The 15,703-nt window shown below is 45.2% G+C and overlaps 1 protein-coding gene across 5 annotated transcripts in view; it reads left to right on the top strand.

Moving 5' to 3' along the window:
- kaznb (kazrin, periplakin interacting protein b) overlaps window positions 1–15,703 on the top strand; it is a 93,754-nt gene that overhangs the window by 59,336 nt on the left and 18,715 nt on the right. The window contains exon 1 of one of the 5 annotated variants that reach the window (XM_079265377.1): window positions 441–576. The exons of the other annotated variants lie outside the window; for them this stretch is intronic. Within the exon in view, the coding sequence (XP_079121503.1) occupies window positions 546–576 (31 nt within the window). The 5' untranslated portion in view covers window positions 441–545. Of the gene's footprint in view, window positions 1–440; window positions 577–15,703 lie in introns of those variants that run through there. 5 annotated transcript variants of the gene reach the window in all.

Genomic DNA, 15,703 nt, shown 5'->3' with positions numbered 1-15,703 from the left:
AGAGGGAGTGCATAGCTCGCATACAGAGGGGAGTATTGTTTTCTGTTCAGGCGCTGAGTGTAATTGCACACACTGTCCTTTGTTAGCTCTCCGCCATTAGGTGGCATGAAAGCTCCACCGACTCACCTGGGTTATTACCTGAGGTGCAGTTTTTATTCCTCTCCCCCTCCCCCTCATCCTGTTTGTAGGCCTACACTAGGGGGGGAAAGAGGAAAATCAGGAGTGGGCGTGGGGTGAAAGTTGTCCTGGCTGCCACAGGGCGTGTCACTAAACAGGTAGAGAGTGGAAGAGAAAGACATTGCAAGGAAAGAAAGGAGCAGGTACCTGAGTGGCTACCAGGGCGTCCCCTGGTAACCTGTCTGGGTGGAGCCTCAGCAGGCAGGGCTGGGAGCGGCCGGCTGTGGTGGTGCATTGTGTGCGTTGGTTTGAATGGTGTGTGCACTGGTATGTACATATACATGTGTGTTTTCTTTTTTTTTCACCTGCTATGAGAGCTCACACCACAGTTGATAGTGGAGCTGAGTGGAGCCTGTGCCGAGGAGGACATGAGGTCTGAGAAGGAGGAGGGGAAGGCCGGTGAGTGACAGATAGAAGCGGAGATAGAGGGGGAGAAAATACGCTGTTTGTGTGTCTTGGAGGAATAGTGTCGGCCATAAGAGAGGCTTGAGTTGGCAGTGTGTGAGCAGGCTCAAGTTCACGTGTGTTCATAACTGCCCGCGTTGATTGTATGAGAGGAATGTGAGAGACAAATGTCTGATACAAATGCAATAGTGGAAAGTATTTATTCAAGAACAGTACTCAAGTACAATTTTACGTATTGTGCTTCATTACACGTCTTCATTACATTCATTATCCACAAATCGACCTGTTATTTTCTTGATTAATCACTGAATTGTTTGATCAATAAAAAGTCAGCTAATAAGAAAACAAAACAGACCCCAGAGCCCATAATGATGACTTCAACTGTCTAAGCCTAAAATTAAAAAAGCAACAACTTAGAGCTTATTACTATGTAACGCAACCACGAGTTCCGCCGCTGTCATGGGAGACTGAGAAAACCAGAGTTTCACATTTCAGAAAGTAGAACATAAAACATAACAATTTCCAGCATCAAAGTAGCTGCCAATTAGGTTTTTGATGGTTAAATGTAGCTCCCTCTCAACCAGTTGCATCATTGAAATGCAGCTTACAGTATGTTAATCAGGTTGAGTTTTGTCGTGGACCTCTTTGCAAAATGTCAGGCGTTGCCTCCACATGGCTCTCACATGGCCATGGTGGAGCCAACTCCACCTCGCAAATACTGTTGCTAACAGCACGAACAGAGCGAACAACAGCAACAGTGGTGACAGAGCTAACAGTGTTTACCTGAGGGGGAACCGAAGGGTGGGTGCTGAGCTTCTGTGTCTCAGCCGCTGCCGTACGAGCGCCGTGCAAAGCGGCAGCAATTAGCGAACCAGTGGGGCACATACACTGGGACTCACAGTCGTGGATGTCAGTGCATGTGTGAGTCACTCACATGCACTGACATGCATGAGCGGCCGGACCGGCTACGTAAGCAAAGCACAGCGAAGCTCAGATTACAAAACACAGAGGTCGTGTGAAGACTGTCCATTCTACACAAGCAGTATTTTTACTTCAAGGATATATTTATGAAAATACTAATCGTGTATTTTGGTTTAAAAAAGTGACGTGCAATGTTTTATTTTACCGCAATGCAATTATTGCTTCCACTTATATGTTTACAATATCCGTTGAATATTATTTTACATGATTTGTTTTTGTACATCCATTCTTTGGCACAGCCCTTTAAGTGCTGATTTATTTCAATCTATTCCAAAATCAAGACTTATTTATTGTTTTACTAAAGATAAGAACTAAATGCTGACATTGATTTACATGTTCATATGGATAACATAGTAATCTATTAATCGTCTATGATCATTGTACATGAGTGCAGTGGTATTTGGTGAGATACTGTGCAGTATTACAGACTTTAGTAGTGCAGCAGACACACTAAAGCTCGTATATTATGGGAGAAAATAACCCTGAGGAACAACAATATCTACATTGGCTCTTGTGTTCTGAATACTGTTGGAACCTAACATATAATAAAGCATGTGAAGATGTGCGTGTGTTATGGGGGTCTTTGAATGAATTGAAATGAGTTTGATTCAACTGTGTTTTGCGTGACTCCTGCTGTGCACCCTGAGGTCACCACTCAGAACTGCAGAAGATTATGACTTTGACCGACTGCACTAAAGAAGAGACCGATGGTACCGTCACCAACACGCTTCACACTCACAGCTTTGGTGTAATGTCCTTCATCTCCATAGAAAGCATCATCTTGTTTTGTTTTTTAGAATCATTTCACTTCAGTCTCTGTGTGAGCTGTAGCTACCCTGAGCCTACCACGGACCATTGTTACTTTCATCATCTGCACCAGTGTTATACTGGATATTAATCAGAACGGCTATTTGTTGACATATTTTTACATCTTTCAAACTCCTCACTAATAATTTCATACGCGAGCTTCAATAGCAGCTCGAGCACCTCATGCAGCTTGTGAAATTATTCTGCCATGCCTCGAGGCATGAGGGAGGTCATGTATCAAATCATGTCGATTTCCAGTTCTCCAGAGACCGGATCCTGCTGTTTCTGGCAGATGTTGAGTCCCCACTACAGATTTAAGTGGGACAATATGGGCTGTGGCATTTTAGTCCTTAGCGGCTTATACAAGTTGGTCGACCTCAAGGACACCGCCCCTTTGCTGATTACTCTGTTCACCCGCTGTTTTGTAGATACTAAGACCCAAATCCAGTTTCTGCCCTCGTGGACTTACAGACTTTGACACACGCTCCCACTAAGTCCAAGAGGGCTCAGGACTGTCCCATAGTGAAATCGGCAAGAGTTTGAGTGCTCTTCAAACTTCACATGGTGATGACTTCCAAATGTGTTGATTTGGTCCAGTAGAACTATTGTTCTTATTAACAGGGAATTAACAACGCTCCAACTCATTTAAGGAACAGTTGGAAGTTGTGAGAAAGATGCTTAGGGGTATCTGCTTTCTTGCCAAGAGTTAGATGAGAAGATTGATACTGCTCTCATGTCTGTACAGTCAATAGAAAGCTACAGCTATTTAGTTTAGACTTGATATGGGGAAACAGCCAGCTTGGCTCTGCCAAAATATAAAAAAAACAAAACATCTGCCAACCAACATGTTATAACTCATTTGTTGAATCAAAGTGTTAAGCAGAGACATCAGGGATCACCAAGAAATAGTCTGTACATACTCCATAACCCCATGTATAAAAAGAACTGGATACAGTGTTGGAGGCGGAGCTCGGTTCATTCTTTGAAAGGTACTCTGTGGAAACCTGAATGGCTTAATTGAGTAGAAAATGACCAGGATATTCTCCACGGCCTCTGCATCCATTGGCCGATAGAGCAAGCGCACTAGCATCTCCTTTAACCCTGCCGCCCAGCTGATCGGTCTTGGCTCACACACATTACCTACAGTTCATTATGTCTACGGAGCTATTAAGTGATTTCATTTAAGGACCTTATGATTTAAATGGAGTGTTTAACCATTGCGTTTGGAAGTTGAGTCTTTTACGTCTGTAAGTCTATGGGAAGAAGTATTTTGGCCGCTATGAAAATTGGCTTCAAAGTCTGGTGCTCTTCATGGTGTTTGCATAACCACCCTAAAACCACAATCTCATGTTTCTACACTTTGCTTTTGTAATTTTGTTTTAGACGAGCTTTAGAGGTGCTGGTAAGCGGATTTCATTTCCTTTAGACAGAGCTGCTTCCCCCTTTTCCCAGTCTTTGTGCTAAGCTAAGCTTACATGGCTCCAGCTACATGTTTACCAAACAAATATGAGAGTCGTATCGATCTTCTCATCCAACTCTCGGATAGTAAGCGAATAAGCGTGTTATGTCAAACAATTTGCTCTGTCCAGGTAATGTGATTTCACAAAGTACCTCCAACATGAATTCATTAGGAATCCTCACACCTTCCTCCACTCAGGCACTAAAACACACAGTTACAGTAAGTCGGTTAAAGTGCTTGAGGGTTCATTGCTTACTGTGTAGGGTAGGGGGGGGGGGACACTTTAGTCTAAACAGACATGATCAGACATGTCACCTGCAGTATGAGAAGTGGAGGAAATGAGAGGGTGGGGCTTAAGAGGGACAAGGGGCATTATGATTGACTGAATTGAACACTAGGATATCCATTGCTCATAAATACTATAATTACTGTGCAAAATCACCTCATTATCATGGCTTTGCTGAAATCAAAGGACTCTCTGTTTCCTGTTCAGAGACACCATGTCAGTCAGGTGAATCACTGACTAAACCCAACCCATGCACAGCGAATGAACGAATGTTTCCGGTGTCAAGTGAGAGTGAGGGTATGTTTTTCAAAATGCAGCTCTTGACAGCAGTATCAGAAATCGAAATAGCCTGGTCCAAGTTCCCGGGGCTCTTCCTGTGGCTCATCCTTGGCAGCGTGCCTAATCTGCACATGATAAACGTGTGAATCAATTACAGCTATCTGCACTTGGCATCCTTGCACTGACCTCGGTTGTAGTGTAAACCCACAGGCAATTAATTAATGGAGGCTGTTCCCAATAGATACTGTATACTTGCACAGATATACTGTACACGAGTACACTTGCAATCACGCACAGATATAGTACACAGACCAACATACGTACAAACAATATGCAGGACACATATGCTACAATCATATGAGCATTTGATCTGCTTTCAAGTGCTGTATGTGAAATATATTTTAGCGGCGAAACAATAAAATGATCAACATATACTGTATATTAGAATTTTATAGATACTGAACCAGCAAGTGATATTTTGTCTGCATATACCGCCATGAATTACCATTAAGTGGTGAATACTCTGGTCAGGTAGGTTTGAGAGCCAGCAACATGCATTATTTATCGCCATATGTATTATAGAGAGGCAGTGCAATACCCAGAGTAGGAAATTGACCTGACCCTTACATGCAGGTTCTTTTCAGGATGCAGAACATGGAGTGCTTGGAGTCTCAGTGTTTCAAGGCATCAGGAATTATGTGTTTGCTCCGGGTTCTGTTTAGTCTCCTCAGTGATGTTGCTGGGTAAGCGTCCGGCATCTCTGAGGCATTCAAATCGGAAAGAACGCAGTAGATTCATCATTGATGGGCACACTCTGTTTCTTCCCCGATAATCAGAGGCGCCAGATTATTTTCAAGAGTGTGTGTGCGTGTGTGCGTGTGTGCGTGTGTGTGTGTGTGTGTGTGTGCGTGTGCGTGTGCGTGTGTGAGATTGTGTGCGAGACACTGTACATTTGATAGCACAAAACAACTTTACGGTTAATTTCTTCTCTGCAACGCTCGAACAGCAAACTGCTGATCTGCGAGACTAAAAGCCCCCTGCTGCAAAAATATTTGTGCCATTTAGTTTTTTCACCAGATGTTCAGAGGACAGCACTGTCTTAGTTACATTACATTTTCAGACTCACTCAAATGACCACCCCTGGAAAATTGAAAACCTATTAACATCACTGTCTCCTACATGAGATGGAGGCTTGTCACTGCTTTCACCGCTGTTTGTACCTTAAGCATGTGAAATATACCCAACAACCCAAGCAGGTCCAAAACCTCTGTTCCACTAGTGACTAGTGCATAAGTTCCTCCTTTGACTGGAGCAGAAATGAACAATGAAGATGCTAAACTTAAGCCTGCCGATGATTTAAAAGAAGCCCCTAATCGCTGCAGCCTACATCTGCTACCCACCCACCCAGCCTCATTTGAGACTCAGCAGGTAGCTGCTGACAGAATTAATGGGTTTATTTGTGAAGCCTCAGTTGCAGTCTTTTCTCTGGCTGTCCCTCCTTTCTGTCTTTCCGTCAGATTTGGGTTTCATGCTCATTTTATGCTTTTGGGACTTTTGGGATATTTTGGCTGTCCTTTTGTCTCGAGTTGTAAACAGATGTTGGGCTCTGGCATATGGCTTAAACATGTGCTGTGGACAAAGACAATCAGGCCTTCACTTTGTCAAGCAAAGGTCTCATCCTGATTTGTAGTTTGAGGAGAGCAAAGGGATTTCACACTCAGGTGTGAAGTCCCCCCCCCCAAATAACCATGGTAACCGCGGCAATCTCATTGGCCGAGAGCCAGGAGACCCCAGGACCCCTGTGGTTCAGCCGATGTTCTATAAAACTGTTTTTAGTTCACACCTCATGGCTTTCCCCCTTCGACCTCGGTTGAGTTAGGAGGCACACAACCGCTCTCTTCGCCCGGACCTTCGTCCTGGACGCATGAAGACACATCGGCCTCTCCTCCCCCCCCTCCAGCACGACGAGGCCACGAGGAAGCAACGGCCCTTCAACCCTACTCAAACCCTGACAAGCCGTTTCGCTGGATGAAACAGCCCGCGATAACGAATCTGCTTCAGCGATCAGTTCAGCGCTTTTTGTTTCTTTTTCTTTTGGTACACACATTCCGGCGAAGGAAAGACGACAACGCCTCCCTCCTTCACCGACGATTCCCGGTAAGACGCACGCCGTCAGCCGAAATTAGATCACCCTCCCTGCCGCGAGGACAGATCACGTCTGCGTTTGCTCCAGCCGAGCCACGCCACGACAGACCGAAACAGCGCCAGCTCAACGCCGCGCTGAGAAGCACCCCCCCCCCTTCCTCTCGAAGAAAAAGGACAACTTTGCTCACGAACCCTTCAACGTTGCAACGAAGCATCTACAAGTAAGATTCTTGGCATTTGGGCATAGCTTAGCTTAAATTAACTTAAGTTTAATTCAGGCCATTCATTTATATGTTGATATTCCCGTGTTTTTGTGTGTTTAAGACTGTCGCGTGATATTGAGGTATTACGCAATCATTACGGAGCAGAGAAGCTCCGCTGTATTCGTGTATCAACTATGACTGTTTGCTTGGGATTTATTTTGATTACTTTCATTCATTGTCTTCCACTCCGTGTGGAAGTTCTTTTTTCATTAACTCGACTCGGTGAGCGAGCTGAGGTGCGTGGTTTATCACGGCATAAGTTACCGGCAGTTCTCAAGACGACAGCGGTATATTTATGCGTGATAGAGCCAGCCAACTCAGGCTCACTACAACGCGCACCGCGCGCAGAAGTCTGATTCATGAGCCCCCACCTTTTTTCTCTTTCCTCCTTTCACGAAACACGCACATACACATAGCTCCTAGTTCTACTCCTGGGGGAACCTCGTTCAAACGAGCGCCTCACATCACGTGCTGCCCAGGCAAACGTGAATTACGCACAGCAGCCCCATTCTGCCATTTTGTCCGGGTCCCTCGACTCCGCCATCTTTGTAGTTTCTAGCTGTAGTTCTTAAGGCCCCTCCCCTTTGGCCAGCGTCACTCGACGCCGCCATCTTTGTAGTCTTTAGCGTAGCTGTAAGACTCCTTCCTGTTCACCCACAGACCCACACACATACACATACACATACACACACAGACATACACCCTCATCCATTTTATTCATTCTTTAGTTTAGGCATATAAAATTGTATGATAATGTTTGTTGGTTGCAATATTAATTGATTTGATCATTTATTATTTTGATTCAATAAACTCTGTTATACTTTCAGGAGCAGTCGTCTGTGATTACTTGTGCATATGTATTTGATAAGACTGTATGTAGTAGCCGGTGCTCGAACTTAAAAACCTTCACTGTCACTGAATGTGTAGTCATACGCAGACTATTGACATTATGAGTGACTACTAATTATGAGACTTAGTTTTATCGTTTGGTTATTGGTCCCTGTTCGCAGGGTGGTGCCCCGTTTTTATTAATAATCATTAATAATTGTTACATACATCAATAATTCTATTGATGTCAAGAATTCAGTTTCTTAAATGCTGATAACCCAAACACGCTCCTTTAGATCCCAACATAATGGTGCCCCGTGTGAGGCTACGTTATTCCAGTTTTGTTACAGTATATATGCACATTAATCCATAATTATTTTTGAATAATTAATTTTCCAAAAAATATTTTTTTTCGAAAAATTATTTTTTTTCTTCTTTTGAATGATCCAAATTCCTGAAACTTATTTCCCAAAATAGGTAGGCTTTGATCTTCAAAATCTTGTCTTATTGTAATTAAATTTTTGATTTTAAATCCAGATTTTTAATCTTAATCTTTAATTCCCTTCTCGAAATTTTATTTCGTTTCCAGGTTTAATTATTCGTTTCATTTCTTAAACTAACAGCCAGCTGTGTAGTAGATTTGATCGTTTATTTGTAATACCTTGCTTGTTTTCTTAAATCCCTCCAAAGAAGTTACACACAGCTGTCACAGGCCCAAAGTGCTAAACCACATTAGCATTTTCGCACCTCTGGCTGCAAAGCAGTAGTGATACCTCAGAGCAGCAACAGTAGAAACGTAAGTCACAGAGCTAGACATTTCACTGTGCGCCTGCATGAACCGTAACACTAACAGTAATTAACATCTAACAGTAGAAATCCTAAGTTACAGAACTAGACATTTCACTGCATGAACCGTAAACACTAACAGTTTCCGTTCTAACACTAGGGAATTAACAACCACTGGGAGTCGTGCTCATTAGAGAGAATGAGCAACGAGAAATCCCCCATTCCTGGAGCTGTAGCTCCAGAAGACACCGCATTACGAGATGCGGTGGCTGATGTCCTCGGACTCACAGCAAAGGAAAGAGAGTACTTTGCAAAATACACTGCTGTCCTATGCGACGAGCAATTAGAGCAGCTGGTGGCTTATGTAAATAACCCAGCAGGTAACAGAGAGCGCCTGATTCAGGACGTAATCGGCGAAATACTGCTCATCTACCATCAGAAAATGCAGCTGCAAGCTGCCCGAACCCGGGCACAGAGCGACGAGCAGCAACGCGAGATCTGGACACTCCGAACAGAGGTTCAGGAGTTGTCACGTGACTGTAGAGCCCTACAGTCAGAAAATAGTAGCCTGCGCAGTGACCTCAGAGAGGTCAACCTAAAACTCTCTAAAGCATCAGAGAGTGATGACAAACTGAAAGCGCTTCAAGGTGTTCCAGCAACCCCGGTAGGTACTGCTACCCCCTACCGAGCCTTTCAGCCCAGTCATTTCTTGGTCTCGGCTCCCTCATTCCCCGAGACCCGAACCACCTTGCATTTCTTGAAAGCGACATCCCCAACCAGGAGGAGAGAGGACCAACACCAGGTCCTAGTCGGCCCAGGTGGCTTCAAAACCACCTCAGGCGAACGCAATCCTCCACGCAGTTCACGCGCGCGACAAGAACTGACCCCATCCCCCTCAGGGAGGGAGGATGATCGTCGTTACCACCATCGCGAGTATGGAGACTCAGACGACTCAGGCCCCATCAACCTTGGAGGCCTGCGCACTCGACAGATTGAGTCTCTGGCAAAAGACGTAGAGTGCTTTAATCCCGATAATCACGACTCGAGCATCGATGACTACCTAAGGGAGATCGATCGCTGCCTCCTCGACCTATCGCGCCCCTCATCGCGCGAAAAGCTAAAGCTAGTGTGGAAAACCACAGCGCGAAGCGTCCACGCTTTCATGGAAACGCTCCAGCCGAGCATCCGCGACTGCTATTCATCCCTTTGTCACGCCCTTAGGGAGGAGTACTCCTTGTACAACGACCCAGCTTCTGCCACCCTCGGCGCCTTTGCCATTTCCCAGGAAAGGCTACAGTCTCCGAGAGACTACTTCAGCCGCTGGAGATCTGCGTACTTCCAAGGACGTAACGCCCCAGGTCTAGAAGAAGACCATGCCTTCAAGTCGCTATTCTTGCACAATCTCCACGACAACGTGAGATACGCTGTTACTATGCACTGCAGAACGAGTAACCTCACCATGCCAGAGATTAGGAAATACGCGCAACTTGCATGGGAGACACGCGGACGGCCGACAAATCGGCACGAAGACACCGCCATAGTCTTAGGCATCCAACAGTCGAGCGACTCCGACCTAGCGTTGGAAGACGACGAGAGGACTTGGCCTAGCGAGCCCTGTTCACCCCCGAGGAACAGACGACCCTGGCGGTCGAAAGACCAACGGAACCAGGCGGGTGAAAGACGCCCTCAAGGGCAACACATCAGGTAACGCTGACTCGCAGCCCACCTGACTAAGCCAAGTGACCTTTCCCCCTGCTGCCAAGTCGACATGGTAGGGGGGGGGGAAGAGAACTCAGCACACTTCCGGAAACGACCACTCCCATTTCGCACCTTGTTCTTCAACCTTCTTGGGCGACCTTGTTCGCAAAGGCAATGCCCGTTATGTATAAATCTATACATATTCTTCAGTCCTACTGGGGGGTCATAACACTCTTGCTCTACCCGACTCCGGGTCAGAAACGAGCCTCATGTGTTCCCCCACCTTTTCGCATACACCTCTAGGAAGCCACAACCTTAGAGGCCCTTTCGAGCACCCTAGCTCGTAAGATCTTTCGTCAACTAAGCCTTCTTCTCCTGCTCTCTCAGCATGATCCACCTCCAGCTCGTTCAACGAAGCCACCGCCTTCTTTCAGCCGAGTCATCACCCGGGCCTGTCAAGTCGCCAGTGCCGTAGGTAACTGAACTTGACCTGTGCGCCGGACCTGGCTCCATCTCTAATTAGGAGGGTGGGGGGGAGGGAGATATCACCAGCCCGCCATGACACACTCCAGAGTGAAACTGTTCGCGACGTTTCCCTGAGTGCTGACGGTAACGTGGGGATATCCGCCCTCGCCACTTGAACAGCGCGAGGGGGGTGGACCTCTGAGAACAGAAATTTAGAGAGATGCACTTCACAGGAAGTACACTCTAATCTCGCCAGTGCCGAAACCAACCGGCAGAATGGCAGCTTACTATTGACTACTAACGTTTAACTGCATGCTCCAACTCACCCTGTAGACATGCACTAACCGCTAACACATCCAACTTCAACCAGAACAGTTGCATGACCTGACAAACCATTGCGACTGTAAACTGATGCTCCACTCTCATAGAGAACCCTTTGCATGCTTTATAGACTCTACCAGAAGTAACCAAAGAAGACATAACCTCTGCCGTAGCAGTCAGATTTAACCCAGGACCTCATCCGAGAAGGCTCAGCTGTCAACAGCTGAAGCAGCGAGAGACCAGCCTAGCTAGTCACACTAGCTGTGCTAATGAAATCTGTAAATCTGCTACCACTACTGTTATGCAACCCTCACAGGTACCTCTGGCCTATAGTCTTGGCAACGCAACTCCAATATCGATAGATTCTAAAACTTAGACACAGGACTCGCTCTAAATCTACCGATTAGAGAGAGGTAGACGCACATATCATGTACTAATAGATCCAGAAGCGACAGACTAACTGGATTCCCTCCTATTCATAACACCACGTAGCCAACCTACGACTGCTCCGCCGACGGACTCCAGTCCTGTCTAGGAGTTGAACCAGTAACCACTGTTTGCCCCTCACCTGCTTCTTGTCTTTCTATTCTTACCTTCTCTCTCTTTTGTGTTTTGTTTTTGTTTTATTTGGGTTGTTACTTTCTTTGACACTATGCCGCAATGCTAGATTATCACAACATCATAATAGCGATTGAATTATTTGGGAATAATGTTTTGCTCACCTATGATTTGAATTGTGTATGATAGTAGATGTAGGTAGAAGTAGTTAAAGTCATCTGCCCAGATGCCACCTTAGTCATCTGCCCAGATGCCAATGAACTCTGAACTTGAACACCATGAACTTGACCACTATGAACCTTGAACTCTATGAACAATGAACACTGCCTGTTTTAACCACTGCTTTTGGTCTCAGGAACACTTGGACTGTCTCACCTCTTCAGGTTTCCCCACCACATGGATGCACATGCCAGCCCTTGGTTTGCTCTAACGACCGAAGCCAACACCTCGCTCTTCAGAACAAAGGGGGGATGTTGGGCTCTGGCATATGGCTTAAACATGTGCTGTGGACAAAGACAATCAGGCCTTCACTTTGTCAAGCAAAGGTCTCATCCTGATTTGTAGTTTGAGGAGAGCAAAGGGATTTCACACTCAGGTGTGAAGTCCCCCCCCCCAAATAACCATGGTAACCGCGGCAATCTCATTGGCCGAGAGCCAGGAGACCCCAGGACCCCTGTGGTTCAGCCGATGTTCTATAAAACTGTTTTTAGTTCACACCTCATGGCTTTCCCCCTTCGACCTCGGTTGAGTTAGGAGGCACACAACCGCTCTCTTCGCCCGGACCTTCGTCCTGGACGCATGAAGACACATCGGCCTCTCCTCCCCCCCCTCCAGCACGACGAGGCCACGAGGAAGCAACGGCCCTTCAACCCTACTCAAACCCTGACAAGCCGTTTCGCTGGATGAAACAGCCCGCGATAACGAATCTGCTTCAGCGATCAGTTCAGCGCTTTTTGTTTCTTTTTCTTTTGGTGCACACATTCCGGCGAAGGAAAGACGACAACGCCTCCCTCCTTCACCGACGATTCCCGGTAAGACGCACGCCGTCAGCCGAAATTAGATCACCCTCCCTGCCGCGAGGACAGATCACGTCTGCGTTTGCTCCAGCCGAGCCACGCCACGACAGACCGAAACAGCGCCAGCTCAACGCCGCGCTGAGAAGCACCCCCCCCTTCCTCTCGAAGAAAAAGGACAACTTTGCTCACGAACCCTTCAACGTTGCAACGAAGCATCTACAAGTAAGATTCTTGGCATTTGGGCATAGCTTAGCTTAAATTAACTTAAGTTTAATTCAGGCCATTCATTTATATGTTGATATTCCCGTGTTTTTGTGTGTTTAAGACTGTCGCGTGATATTGAGGTATTACGCAATCATTACGGAGCAGAGAAGCTCCGCTGTATTCGTGTATCAACTATGACTGTTTGCTTGGGATTTATTTTGATTACTTTCATTCATTGTCTTCCACTCCGTGTGGAAGTTCTTTTTTCATTAACTCGACTCGGTGAGCGAGCTGAGGTGCGTGGTTTATCACGGCATAAGTTACCGGCAGTTCTCAAGACGACAGCGGTATATTTATGCGTGATAGAGCCAGCCAACTCAGGCTCACTACAACGCGCACCGCGCGCAGAAGTCTGATTCATGAGCCCCCACCTTTTTTCTCTTTCCTCCTTTCACGAAACACGCACATACACATAGCTCCTAGTTCTACTCCTGGGGGAACCTCGTTCAAACGAGCGCCTCACATCACGTGCTGCCCAGGCAAACGTGAATTACGCACAGCAGCCCCATTCTGCCATTTTGTCCGGGTCCCTCGACTCCGCCATCTTTGTAGTTTCTAGCTGTAGTTCTTAAGGCCCCTCCCCTTTGGCCAGCGTCACTCGACGCCGCCATCTTTGTAGTCTTTAGCGTAGCTGTAAGACTCCTTCCTGTTCACCCACAGACCCACACACATACACATACACATACACACACAGACATACACCCTCATCCATTTTATTCATTCTTTAGTTTAGGCATATAAAATTGTATGATAATGTTTGTTGGTTGCAATATTAATTGATTTGATCATTTATTATTTTGATTCAATAAACTCTGTTATACTTTCAGGAGCAGTCGTCTGTGATTACTTGTGCATATGTATTTGATAAGACTGTATGTAGTAGCCGGTGCTCGAACTTAAAAACCTTCACTGTCACTGAATGTGTAGTCATACGCAGACTATTGACATTATGAGTGACTACTAATTATGAGACTTAGTTTTATCGTTTGGTTATTGGTCCCTGTTCGCAGGGTGGTGCCCCGTTTTTATTAATAATCATTAATAATTGTTACATACATCAATAATTCTATTGATGTCAAGAATTCAGTTTCTTAAATGCTGATAACCCAAACACGCTCCTTTAGATCCCAACACAGAGTACTCAGGGATCCTAGGATGTTTCTTTTAAGTTTTATCAGTTTCACAAAATTTGGACTAGTTGTACAAGAGTTTTGTTTTTTGTCAGCTTGGCTTCCTGATTTTGTAGCCAGAGTTTACGGCCCTGCTGGGAGCTCTGTCCGGCTGTACGGGAGCCCTGTTTTGAGCTAAATGCTTGAACGGTAAATTGCTCACAATGATGGCGCTAACATGCTGATGTTTAGCAGGTTTAATGTTTACCGTGTTCGTTGTCTAAGTTAAGCGTTGGAGTATGCTAACATTTTCTAATTAGCAGTGTTTGTAGGTATGCAGATAAACTGAAATTTTTAACTGCTAGAGGTGCAAGATTAAAGGTCAGGGAATCTACAAAGTTGTTCGATTTCAACCAATCTATTAGCTGTTGAGATATTTCAACTAAAATCGACATTGTCATCCATCGGGCCGCGCCGCTAGCAGGGCTAAAAACAAAAGGTAAGGTTGGAGACATCAAGGCGTACCTTTAAATAGACGATTTGCGGTGACAAGTGCTATCCGTACTATATTATTACCGGTACATATTATCTTCTGTGCAGCTTAATTCTCTTGAGACAGACTGAGTATCATATGCGGAAACACTCTAAAGCAACACAGATTATGAATAAGATGAGGCTTATTGCACGCTCGTCGTCGATACACAACTTGCAGAGTTTATTTCAGTCCATCCACGCTCCATCTTTCCTGCCTGTCAAGGCTATAGTGTTACTTGCACCATGAGTTTAATCAAGAGCTGAAGCAGACTGATGTCTTCTCCCAGAGAAAACTCAACTGATCTTTATGCTGTCATCAGCGGAGGACAGAGCTCAGCAGACATATGCTTCTCTCATAATACAGCGCAGAGACGGCTTTCAAAAATACACATGCACGTCCACACAAACGCAATTAAAATCACCCACCAGCAACAGGGGAACACACTTCACCAATATAATGATGAATATATGCTCATAACTGTATCGATAATATAACCTATTACATATATAATGCCAAAGACTCTTGGTTTGCCTTCAGGTGTTCTCCAAACTGTGTACATGTGACTTTTGAGTGAAACGGGTTTGCTTTTCATCTCTGCCTCGTCCACTTCATTTCATAAGTGCATGTCTGTAGGCAGTGCAATGAATTAGAAAATGTTTAATGTTGACCATGATACGTTTCATCACTTAATTAGTTGATACACATTTAACCCATTTGGTACAGTGTGATGGACCTGCACATGTAATTTGTAACCTAATTTGCAATATACTGTGTAGATCAACCATGCAGACGATAGTCTTGGCCTCTGTTGCTTGTCGTCATTTGACCAGAATTTTGATTAATTAACAATTAGTGAATTTTATTTTTAAAGCTTATACAGTGTACGCTTTAGCTAGCTTTCCTTTGCAGCTGTTGGTATATTTTTGTTTGAGTTTTTCTGTCCAGCCATCATCTTCAATTCTAGTTTTTAACTGTGTGCAGGACTCAAAATACAAAGCTCACATTAATGTAAACTCCCAGTAGATTTGGATGAAAAGACTCTCGTTGTGACGTCACATTATTGTAGAGTTAGAATGTGACTTATTGTGTCGTTGAGGTAAACATAAGCAGGAGCTAGTTAGTTCAAGTGGCCACTGTATGATTTAGCTCACAGGTCGTCACGGCGCTGGCGCGCTTCCCTTCAAGGAGGCTGACAGTTTGAGTCAACACGATTACCTGCATTGCAGGCATTCACTTGATGTTCACATAATGTTTCCAAATTCCGCTGTCCTGGGAAACAAGTTTTTAGTTTTCTAATTGGTTCGTTCTCGGTGGCTTAAAG

Source organism: Melanostigma gelatinosum (genome assembly GCF_949748355.1).
Source record: "Melanostigma gelatinosum genome assembly, chromosome: 3".
Lineage (NCBI taxonomy): Eukaryota > Metazoa > Chordata > Actinopteri > Perciformes > Zoarcidae > Melanostigma > Melanostigma gelatinosum.
Note: the sequence above shows the minus strand (reverse complement) of the source record. Positions and strands in the feature narration are given on the sequence as shown.